The 12,677-nt window shown below is 41.9% G+C and overlaps 1 protein-coding gene across 1 annotated transcript in view; it reads left to right on the plus strand.

The window, feature by feature from the left end:
* CFAP61 (cilia and flagella associated protein 61) overlaps nt 1–12,677 on the plus strand; it is a 227,572-nt gene that overhangs the window by 207,242 nt on the left and 7,653 nt on the right. The window contains exons 26-27 of the mRNA XM_006015419.2: nt 8,241–8,331; nt 11,818–12,054. Of these exons, the coding sequence (XP_006015481.2) occupies nt 8,241–8,331; nt 11,818–12,018 (292 nt within the window). The 3' untranslated portion in view covers nt 12,019–12,054. The remainder of the gene's footprint in view (nt 1–8,240; nt 8,332–11,817; nt 12,055–12,677) is intronic.

A 12,677-nucleotide genomic window follows, 5' to 3' on the forward strand; every position in this document is an offset into this window, starting at 1 on the left:
TAAATGTCAATTTTTTTAATTAGTGAATTGTATCATTATTTGGTAATCTTGTCTCAGTCAAGTAAGCCTTCAGGTACAAAGTATCTTCTCCAAGTGAGGGAATGAAGTAGGTACAGTCTAAGTTAAATACCAGCCAAAACAATGTTTTTTGTTTAACTCCATGGCTAACTACAGACAGTCAAAAAGCCCAAGGCTGAACTGATTCAACCTTTGCAAGTTAGTCTAAACTGCGTATATTGAATGAATAAGCAAGTGAACAGACATTCACTTTTGATTCTGAAAATGCAGCCACATTCCTGCAGTGGCCCAGGCCAGAAGCTGGGGGGGTGGCACTACAGCACACCTCACTGCTCAGCTGGAGCTGGCAGCTTGGGCCAAAGGAAACTAAGGCTGTTTATACCTTTGACCCAAGCAAAGGGGAAGTTTGCCAGGGAGGTGCAAAGCGTCCTAGGATGCTAAGGGACTTGAACCTGGAGGGTATCTGGTTTCTGATCACTTATACTGGTTTATGTATAATTTCTGTCCCTAGCCCATATGTAAAGAAAACAGGCACTTAAAGGAATGAGGGAGGACTGTAAACTTGGTGCAAAGGAAAGTTATCAAAAGTAGCTTCAAAGCAAGAGAAATGCTATTAAATAGATAACCTAATTATATAAAAGAACAATACCATTCAGAAGGCAAAAGGGTCTTTATTACCTGTGGAGTAGTAAGAGGTTAGAAGAGATGGATTTTAAGACACCAGTTAGATTATAATTATAGATTATAGTCATGAAACGATAGTCTGTATTTACTCCATTGTGCTTAGAGTCTAGTAAAGTTATGAATGTTTGTTCCCAGGCCCATCTTCTGAAGGTGTCTTATAGATGTCCTTTGAGTACAAGGACAATGAGGTCAGAAATGGAGTCACTGTTTCATGAAAAGTGTTTTCCCACAGGTGATTGGGTGTCACTGTCTTTTATCTTTTTTCTGTGAACATACATCCTGGAGCTAGTGGTTGTGTAGTTTCTCCTCTATGTACAGTATATCTTTTATGCTCATTGGTTAACTGGTGTTGGCAGCAAATTCTGGAGCATAATGGTGACACTGAACAACCACTACACTCCAGAAACAACTCTCACTGAAAAAGACAAGAAAAAATAAAGCATAGAGAGACACTGCATGCATCTACATGAGATGCATTACTGCATAATAGAGCAGTTTCCTGCACAGTAAGCATGCATGTCTACATGTGCACATGCTTACTGTACGTGCTTACCCCCCCTCCCCCGCTCCAAGATCGCAATCAGGGAGTGGGGGCTGAAAGATCCTTATTTCCCAGCTCCCACTTCACCATTGCGATCAGAGAGCGGGGAGCTGGAAGATCCTTATCTCCCTGCCCAAGCTCTGCAGTTGTGAGGCTCAGGCTGGGAGATTCTTTTCTCCCAACACTGGCTCTGTGACTGGATCTCCCAGCCCCTACTCTATGATCGTGATCATGGAGCTGGGCAAGGAACAGGCTTTCCAGCCCTTGCCCCATGATCATGGAGTGGGGGCTGGGAACTGTCCTGGTCAAGGGCAGGTCTCAGCCCCATGCCCCAATTGAGCCATCAAGGGCTGCTCCACCAGCTGATCGAGACAGGGAACTGAGACCTGCCCCTCCTTGCAGCTCTTTCCAAGTCCCCTGCCCCTGATCGGGGAGCCAGGGCCAGGAGTTCCAGGATTCTGGGACAGGGGGACATTGTCCCCACCTGGGCTCCAGTGGTGAAGCCTGCCCCGGCAGCAGGCAGCTCTCCAGGGCTAGGGAACAGTGTCCCAGCCCCCGCCAGGGCCTGTGCTCTCTGCCAGCCCCTGAGCTAGCACCCAGGGAGAACCTAGAGCTGGTCCTGGCTGCTGCAGGGGACCAGTGCAGGGCCAGCAGAGGGGGACCAGATTGCTGCCATAAGCAGCTGATCTGCTCCCAAGTCCCTGCATGCGTGGACACCTGCCTGGGAGCATTTGCTCAAATGTAGTTTACTTGTGAATAAACTGCTCCTGGATCAAATGCACATGTAGACACACCCAGTGATTACCTGTGAGGAACACATTTTTAATTTGGGGTGTTTAGTGCTGACCCATGTAAGGGGCAGTAGCCCTGATATTCATTTCCACCAGGGTTGACTTGTTTGAGTGCTGTATAAGTTTCAACCATTTGGTTTTGCTTTGGTCTGGTGTTTATTAGAAAGTTTGGGCACAAAATGGTGACATTCATTGTACAGAGGACCTCTTTTGGCAGGGAATTACAGGATTCTATGTCATTATATAAATTACCATGAATACTATTTGACTATAGAATTTTAACCATTCTTTCTTGTCTGTAAAAACTGTTTGTCCGCAGCATACAGGGAATGTATTTTTTATTCATTGTCATTTTATCCAGACTAAAGCTTTATTAACTGTTTCATCACTGTAAGCTTCCAAATACTTTCCATATTCTGTATTTTCCATTCATGTAAGCTGCCTCTGAGTTTGTATCTTCATAAAAGTCTTTATTTTTAGCCTTCCTTGGTTTTGCCAAATTTTGGTGTAGATGTTAATATGTGTTAGTTGCTTAAATGCAATTTCCAGCATTTTTATGAGATCATTATTTCAAAATTTGTGTGTGTTTTTGGAGTTATGACAATTAGTTGTTCAAGCGAGGCACACAAGTGTAAACTACATATAAAACACCTGTCTTTATCTGTGACAGAATGGGGATTTTCCTCTGTTGCTTCTCAGATGTCTTTGCCATGGCCAAAAGCCTGTAACTATTTAAATATAGCACTTAATGCCAAACTGAAAATGTGCATAGTTGGAGGACAACATAATGATAGCCTATGGACTGAATAAAATTACTCAGATTAAGTAATGTCATCTGAAAAAATAATAGTGAGTGATGTGTTGTTTAATAGCTGGTCTGCTGTATTCTAAACCAATCAGAAATTTTGAAAGTCAGAAGCTTCATTCTAAGAAATGGACTAAATAATGAAGCCTGGAGGTCACAAATCAGAATCTGATATGATGGAGCACAGCCTCCTGACTGGCTCCAGATCGGCATTTTTAGCAGCTCTAGCAAGACAGATCTCTAGAAGGAATAAGGAATCCAGAAGGACACTATAGTTATAACTAGGCTGACCATATGGAAATCCCAGAAATCTAGGACATCTGGGAAATCCAAGACACTGCCTGCTTGCAAGGCACTCCATGCCACAGCCAGACTGTCCTAAGCAATAAGCTTGTCCTTCTCTCCACCACCTAACCTGCCTCTCGGAGTACTTCTGTTCTTCAGTGAGGTGCCAGTGAATCTACAGTAGCATCACTGATGGGGGGGACTGGTGCAACAGCCATGAGTACCACCTTTGGAGGGGGGTTGCGAAAATAACCACCATCAGCACTACAGTGGCCAGTGCTGTCCCATGCATTGCTGCTGCCCAGGCTGCGAACCTGCCCTGTTATGCCACTGGACACCTAGCCCATACCTAAATTTTTGTTAAAATCTGTACATAGTACAAGTTGTAAATAATTTCTTGACAAAACTCGCAAAAAAATTCCCAAGCAAAAGTCATGAAACAGCTCCTACTGTGTTCCTTGCTGTAAGACCCATTGCAGTAATAGCAAATACTGGGAGAGGTGGCTACAGTAAAAATATGAGGCATGATTTGTTGAAATCTCTCTGTCAACAAAGTCAGGCAAATGACTGACTGGACACAATCAGATTTCCCCTTTAATACTTTCAAGTTAATTTGCTGTTTCCATGGGCCTTTTCAGCTTTTTTCTCTTGAAAAATCGCAAATTGAAATCTGAGCCTGTAAATGCTGGCCAATCTACATTAATACTGGTCACATGTGTTCAATCCTGGGCTATGTTGTTTGTGCCAGCACAAGTTTATATCAGTATATCAGAGTGATGGCACATTCAAACATTTGTCATCTTCATCATTTTATTTCTCCAATAGCACCAGTGGGAAGACTCTGACCTACTTGTTTATATCAAGGTACACCCACTCCATAGATCAAGCATTGACAGCCTTGGGCTTCTACTCGGAAAAGTGATCGTTCCCATAAGTTGGACAGAATGAGAACAGATTTAAGGGATCTAAAGACACAAGGAAAATTGCTTGGATTTTTAGATGGGAGTAGGATTAGTTTCATTTTCCTGAATTGGGAGTTCAGGTTTCAGAAGTTTGGAATATGTGGCAGTGAGATAGAACTGTTACCAAAATCATAAAAATCTTTGCCTGGCAGAATATGGACTGTCTCGAGAAATCTATAGATTTATTTGCTTCTTCACCATGTGCTACCTCTTCCAATTACTCATGTGTCAAAGGACTTTTCTGTATGTGATAAATTCTTCAGGCATTGTTTCCTGGATTCTGAGCTTGGCATTCTTGGGATAAAAGTAGCTAACACCTTTCAGAATCTTTAGTTTTTAAAATGTGTATAGTCAAGGAAAAATCTGATGTCTTTGTGTAAATGACTTAAGTGGTGGCAAGTGTTGATAAGGGTCAGTGGCATGCCCTCAATTGCTTTTTCCTAGGAGCACCAATAAGCATCAGAGAACTACTGCAGCTTCATAATTAGCCTTCACACAGAAAAACATTGTTCTCTGAAAGTGCTGTGTAGTAGCAAATTAAATAAAAGCCTGGAGAATAAAAATAGATGGCTTTTGGATTTCAGTCCATCTATGTGAATACTGCAGAGGTAATACAGTTTTATTTTCCAGGGTGAGCCAACTTTATCTGTCCATTGTCATGTTGTGTCTCTTTAAATGAAAAAGATTCCGCACCTTTTGTGTAGGATGACACTGGATATTTTTCCTTCTTTTTTTTCTTCATAGGCTACACAAGTGAGGCTGAACAGACTTTAAATGTTGTTTGTCAATGAAAAGAGAGAACAGCTTCCTAGCAACAAAAAGGATGTCACTTATTGTGTTCAAAAGGAGACCATTTCACCCCATCTAGTTTCAAATGCCTTCCAATGATAGCTTCTGGAGATATAAAAGTTGACCAGCAGGGGGTCCCCGTTAGGAAGTGACCAAGTTTTAAAACCCGTTATGCCTTTGGCAAACATTGTCATCTTGTACATATTTAGCTTGATCAGTTTGGCAGGTTATGAAAGACTAAATGGTGCAAACACATGTGGCAGATGCTGTTCTCATGATAGTTGAGGAGCCTCTGAGCCTCTGTTGGTAGCATGCCAGCTTCATCTTGCACACTGAAGAGCATTATACTTTCAAGCCTTCCACAGCTTGCCCTTAGGGACTACTGTTAAAGTGGTAATAAAATTTAGAATGAACCTCAGAAAGTCAACTTGTTGGTTTGTCTTCAAGTGTATTTTTTTCATTATTAAACTTCTGTTTAATGAAATATGCATCACTTCTTGAGAGAGTCTAAATGTGGTTATTAGAAAGATTATTTCTCTCTCAATGAAAAAAAAGGGCTCTCAGTGTGGGGAGAGAACTGATTCTACGTTAAAACAATCTGTGGTCGTTACAGTTCCCTGTTTGAGGTGGAACAAAGGGAATCTTGTATTCAGTGGCTACTTAAAGGTAAATCCTGTCCCCAGCCAGTCTGAAAGTGTAAACAAGAAATTGTCTGCTTCCAGGCAAAAAGCACTTGTATTTAAGCCATATACTGTATGTAGGTGGAAAATGTCAGGCCTTAAACTCTCAAGTCTGGGAATGATGAGATCAGTGGTACAATTATCCAAAAGATGTGGTTATCAATTGAACTAGTAATAAAACAATAATATTCAGCATTCTTAAAACATTTTATAAGCATCATTTCATCCTCACAGCCCCTCAAGAAGACAGGTAAATAGTTTACCTGTGGCAAGACAGTTACAAGATTTTCCTTGTTCAGAAAATCAGCATCGGGTCAAAATTGAAACATGGGAGTGCCTAGATCCCAGATCGGTGCTTGTATCATTCTAATCCTCTCGGCCCCATGGGCTGGATGAGTGGTGCAAAGCTGATCCATGGGCTAGATCCTGGGCGGGGTTGGGCTCTGCATGCCTGAATTTGGCCTCCTACCACCCAAATCAGGCCTCAGGCACCCAGATCCCGCCTTGCACCACCCAGATCAGGCCCTGCACCACCTTGGCCTCACATGCCTGATTCAGAGCGCAGGGCCACATGCTATCTGCCTGCAGGGCTTTCCACGGGTCTGGACATTTGGCAGCTGGTGAGCGGCAATTAATGCTGCCACTGTTCCTCTGCTTCCAATTTTTCAGACCCATGGGGAGCCCTACAGGCTGGCTGACCCATGGACCACAGAGGGTGAGCACCCCTGCTCTAACACATTTTTCCCTCAAATGATCCTGAGGTTAAAAAATAAGTTACCAATAGCAGTTGCAAATTCAGATACCAGATGTAAAATTTAAGAAATGTATTTGTCCATACAGATACAGATCTTGGCAGAGTTCGCCAGCAAATATGGGGCTTTTTTGGTGACCCACGTGCTGCTTCTTCCCTGCATCATTTACTGGTGTCATTAAGTGAATGTTTTTTTATGAAATTAGTTCAAATATTTTGGTAACATGTCTGGCTCTTTCTGTATGTATTTGACAGGTATACAAAATGTTATTAAAGATAAAGGGCATTGTTAAAAATGGTTCTTAGCACTGAGCTCATCTGTTGTTAGATTTCCCAGCCAAAGAACAAGGGGAAGTCACTGTCGGTAACATGCTGACACTGTCCAGTTAGATGTTTCTTTCGCTATCCAAACAGAAAGGCTGAGATGAGTATACCATATCAAGTACAAAGCATAAATAGTGGTGGCAGTAAACATTTATCTCATGGAAAAATCCAAAGGCCCCAGCTGCAGTTGGAGCCCCACTGTGCTGGGTGGTGCACAAATGCAGACCAGAGACAGCCCCTGTTGCAGAGGGGTTTACCACCCAAAAGAAGAGACAGATGCAAGGACAGTGGCAGGTACATGAATATGGGGAAGAATTGGCACAGCTCTGTTAACTGTTTCTGGTGGAGCTAATTGATTGAACTGTGACCCATTATTACAGTTTGAAGTTCAGCGGCGTTCTTAGAGAAAAGAAGCTCAGAAAGAGAAAACAGCACCATTTGACATTTATTAAAAGTTTTCTATTCAAAAGAAATATGGAAATTATTATTAAAATTATTTGCGGCTCTCCATTTTAGTGTTATTACCTAGGAATGTAGTTAAAGGTCATTGACCCAAATCCTTTTACAGTTAGGTGTTGAGTTGTCTTTGCTCATATGAATACTCCCACTGATGGGAACAGACGGCAAGGCTCATGTGGAAGAACTTGGCCCTGATCCTGCATGCACTTTACATGACTCCCATTCTTAGTTGCATTGATTTGAGTGGGACTGCTGACATGTGTTGCACCTTTGCATTACTGTTTGCAGGATCAGGCTCTGTTTATCTGATAGGGAGTTGTATATGTTACACTGGCTGGGTCTTTTGGTCCTATTGTCTTTTCAGTACATTCTATGTTTGTGTTACCGAGAATGACCGTGGAGAGTACACACTGTTTAATTGGTACATTATGGACACCAGGAAAATTATTTTTCACCATGTAGGAAATAGAAATTACCAGCCTCTTTGTGATCCAGTTGCCTCTACTGACATTTGCAGTATCTAGGGATACACGCTGCTCTTTGCTTGGAGGAAATAGCTATCCACATTTTTCTAAGTTTTTGCAGAAAAGATGTTTTAATTAATGCTTTTGGTCAGTGACATTAATATTAAAGTTAAGAGAGCTTCCTCATCAAAGAGATTCAATTTAGCTTCAGTGCTGTAGTGCAAAGAACATATTGCAACACTGTGGTGGCCTGTTTTTCTACCCTTTATTAATCCAGAAACCTTAATGATGAACAACATTTGTGTCATTGTCTACACAAATTTAATTTGTTTATGCAGCAGTTCAGTTAATCCTGCAATCTGCTTTTCTCAAATGAGGACAGATAATGCAGACACCGTTCTTTACAGGTCTTCAGGCTTTTAAATTCTGATAAAATCAGGATTCTTCACTGGGTCTTGCCACAGCTCTGAATTAAGCCACTTTAAATGTAATTACTGAAGCTGGCTGTACATCAGGAACATCCATTAAAAGAATTGATTGACCATGCTGTTACGGGAGGCATTTTATGAACAAACGATCATGATGGGTCCAGAACTGTAATTTATAAAAGCAAAAAAGCAGGTAAATACTTTATTAGTGGTTAATGAGAGGTTCACAGGATAACTAAATTTCTTCTTTTTTAACCAGCTACTTCAGCGAGTCTTGGTCCCTGGCCATCTATCACGATCGGTTTATTGATCTTAAGAAAGAACTGCGCCAAATCCTAACATCCAAGCAGGTAAGAAAAATGACTAGCAAGTGCATTTTATTATTCCACTAATTTGTTGTTGCTGATCACTTAGGTTTCTGCTCCCCTGTCTTCTTCCTTAAGTTTCTCTGTCTAACAATTTTCTTTGGAAAATCTAAACAGACAAAGAACCTCTGCATTATAAAGTGGTGTTAATGTGCTGCTTAATTATCTTTACAAATTTCAAAGCCTCTGGTAGAGTTTGTCATAATGTAAGTTGCTTGCTCTTTTCTCTACAGTACTTTTGTACCAGTCAAACAACTCATTACAAACTTGCCACTCAGACTTGGAGTCACTATTCCTTTAGTTAGTATCATTTTTTTAAATATAGTTGATTTTTTTATTGACTTATATAAATCATTGTACATCCTAGAATCTGTGATCCTTTAAGATATAAAACTTTACCTGATAAAATAACTTCAACTGGCTTTTTGAATGATAAATGAATTTTTCCACCTATGGAACTAGGTGGGAAATTTAAGATATCGCTAATGTAATTTGCATCTTCAGAATTTGCAGTATTGGCCTGAATATAAATATACAGTAATCTGTTGATTTTTATTTCTCACAACGTGATCCAAAACTCGCTGAAGTCAATAGGATGACTCCCGTTGACCTCACTTGACATACTGAATAGCCCCCAAATGCAAAAAAATTAAGCACATTCTTGTCTCCAAGCATAAGTTTTTTCTTTGGTCTGAAGTTTTCTCCTGGATAGTGAATGTAGTGGTTCTCAACCTTTTTGTAGACTCAAGGTACCCCTTGGAAAAGGCCAGCTCTTAGCTTTCACTTGTTGTTTGAGTACAGAGAAATAACAGCAGTTCTCCTGTTGCAGAGAGCTCAAAAGGACCACAACAGGTCAGAATGTTTTGACACCATGGATTCTTATTTGAAATCTCTGGGTTTATCATGTGAATTGTGTAGGTGTTTGCACACCTAAGACCTAATATTACATGGTACCTTTAAAATAATCTTATGGTACCCCAGGGTGCCATGGTACCCTGGTTGAGAAGTACTGGTCCCCTGGATTGTTTGGTGCTATTCTATCCCACTCCCTCACACCTTTTTGCTTCCATTTTACATATTTTAAATTCCGTTTGGCTGCAGTACTTTGTATGGGCTTTCTTCATGTGCCATACAGAATTGCCTACTCTCTATTTAAGTAACATCACTACAGTCCATAGGGGATACCAGAATCAATAAGGTGGTAGATAGTTTTGGGAGAGAATAGAAATGGTGTGCTAGAGACCTCAAGATTATGGACTCAACTGTGCAACCTTTTCTCATGTGAGAAGCCCTGGCACACAAAAAGAATCCTGTTAAAATCATCAGCCGCCACCTTGAATCAGGGCAGGGTCGCAGGACTTGGTCCTGTATCTGAACACAAATTGATCATTCTCTTTGTGTATCATAATTTTGATTCAGTTTAATGGATTCTTACACACAGGGCATGTTGTAAATATGTGTCCTTTCCATATGTTTATACAGCATCGACTGAGCATGCTGTTAAGTGTGTAATAAATATATGCTGCACCTTTGGTTTAGAATGAAAGGGCAGAATTGTGTGTCACCTAGTGGACAACTAAAGTGCCGCTTGTGACCAATTCTGAGTTACCCAGCTAAAATTTGGTTACTCCTTCTCAGCATGTAAGTGTGCCCCATTATAGGAATAGAGAGCCGTCAGTGGATCTCCAGAGGGAGCTCCTCTTCCTATAAGGGGGGCACATATATGTCCAGAGGGTGTGGTCCTGCTCTTGTAAAGGGGGAACTCCTATGCCCAAAGAGGGTAAGAGAATCGATCCACACTTTAATCAGGTAACTCAAGAGTAGGTCGCAAGCTGCACTTTGGTCATCCACCGAGGAAAATAGAATTCTGCCCAGAGGGTCTCCGGAGAACTGCTCTATTATTTCGCTGTACTCAAAAAATGAGTGAAAGCTAAGAGCTGGCCTTTTCCAGTTTGGGCTCACGTTCCAGTTGATAAAGTCATAGAAATGATCATGAAAATAAATGAGCAATTAAATGAAAAAATTCAAATAATGCACAGAAGTGTTTTAAGGAGGATTATTTTAGTTGAGAATGTAAATGTACAGAAAATCAGAAATTTCAAGTAATGGCGTTCATAGAAACTGGAACTTAGCTACGACTATTAAGGCACAACGTTTAAGGAGACACTTGGTATACAAACTGATATGTACACAGAAAACCCAGTTAGAGTGATAGTGAGGACTGTAACTTCATGTGGTTAAATTCTCAACGCTAACACTGTATTTATTTTATGTGCCTCTTGCACAGGATGTTCTTGTTTGTCTTCAAAAACTGATTGATCAAGCTTTGAATGTTTACCCATTTTGTAGGATCACAAGCATGTGTTTATTTCAACATGCAGAGCTCCAGCTATGCAAACAGGCAGATGGTAGAGCTGGGTTTTTGCACCTCCATCAGCTGTTAAAGTATTAGTAGAAAATCATATAGCAGACATGCACAGGAAAAGATTTTCAGGAAAAAGCACTTGTCCTCAAAAAGACCTACTGGTCTGATTTTCAGATGGCAGCTAGTATTGCTCTGAAAAGCAGTGCTAAGTTGCTTACAAATTTGAGAAATCCAGAAACATATCTGGAAATTAGATTTAAATTGAGTGTTTTTTGCACATGAAGACGTTCGTCAGATCTCATATGCACACATCTATTTCAGTCTCTACATGTACGCACATGTCCACACAGCCACACACCTCCATTTGTTTTTTCAACTGTAAATAGCTGAGAACTCTTTGGTTTGAAAGATCCTTTTTAAACAAATTATTCAGATTTGAAATTGCAATTTTATAATGAAAGTGCCATGTAAGGCATAAGGACAGCGTCACCACTGCCCTGTGTGATAATCCTTCCGCTGCCTTCCTGATAGCCATTGCCACCAAGCCCTTGCAGCCTTCCAAGGAATGTAGCAACCAGCTGCCTTTCTATTTGTTGCCAGGGCTTTGGCTGGCCAGCCTGTGGGGAGAATGAAAGGGTGAAAGAAGGGCTTAGCTGCCTGCCTCAAGCTAAAGACCTAATATTTCCAAAGCAGCAAACTCTAATTTATCTGGTGCCTGAGGTTTGAAGGCTCTTGCTGATGGAGAGGTGTCCAGCTATACAAAAAATTCAGTTATGTTATGTTTACCGGTATTTGTTTCTCTCGCCAATAAAGGATACCTGTGCGTCATGCCTACCTATGCCCCTTTTGACATTTATTTATTTATAAGGCTCTGCTTCTATGTCCCAACTACATGCTCAGTGTTTTGAATATGTTTTCCCATCCTTAATAAGCCACTTGTGCATTTGCTAAATAAGCCAAATTCTTGGCTGCTCTTTTTAAATGCTTGTGTGCCCTCTGCCTAATGACAGCTTTTGGCCTGCCTGCAAGCTCCGGTGGCTGTATCCGCTGACCATGGTTTTATCGAGATGTTTATCTTCAAGGCCCTTTCTCTCTCTGTCGTATAGGGGGATGGCCTTCCTTCGCTGGAACAGCTAGCTTGCAAGATAGTGGATGGGGAACTTCACCTTTCCGAGAAGCCGAAGAAGTACCTGAAAAGGTTTTTTCAGCAAAGCATCTACAAGAAGCTGGTGGAGGAAAGCATCCTCAGTTATCTGAACTACAACCGTTACCACTTGCCTATGTACGCCTGGCCTGGGATTGTTTAGTGAGGTCTTAAGACAGCGGCGCTTTTCGCACTCTGGGTAAGCGCGTGACTCTCACGTCAGGGCTCCGTGTTGTAGAGGGGGCCAAGATGGCTTTCCTGGTGTTTCTCCAGGGCAGGGAGCCAAAGGAAATGCTTTTTTTTTTCGGTCCTCCAGTAGATGGAGCATGACTTTGTTTTCCCTCTTCAAGAAGAAATGGGGAGAAAGCACAATGAGGGCCGGGCAGAGCAATGCCTGGAGAAAGATGTGCTGGGTTTGGAGCCAGCTCTTGTAATAAATGCCTCTCCTGTGTCCCTGCTCTGGGCCTGTCCATGGTCCTTATTTATTCGGCCGTCTGTCTCCTTTGATAACATCTCCCTTGCAGGCCCGTGTTTCAACTTGCTCGCCTGGACTCGCAGCCCTGGCAGCAGCCCCGCGCGCCGGGACTGCCTCCCCGCGCAGGCTGACAGATGGCATGTGAGATTTGAATATTGCATTTTAGCTTTTTAATTGTTCCTCCCAAATGCGAACTTTGTATCTCTCCTTCCTGGACAGAAGGTACATTGTGGCGGGGGGGAGGGGAGGAGGTTAATTCTCTAATGTGCTGACTAGTGACCCAGCAGCTGCGGGGTTAACTCCCTTGCCGCAGGCGCCTCGGCAACCAGCTGACCAATGGCGGCGCG

Source organism: Alligator sinensis, unplaced genomic scaffold (genome assembly GCF_000455745.1).
Source record: "Alligator sinensis unplaced genomic scaffold, ASM45574v1 scaffold140_1, whole genome shotgun sequence".
In the NCBI taxonomy this organism is placed as follows: Eukaryota; Metazoa; Chordata; order Crocodylia; family Alligatoridae; genus Alligator; species Alligator sinensis.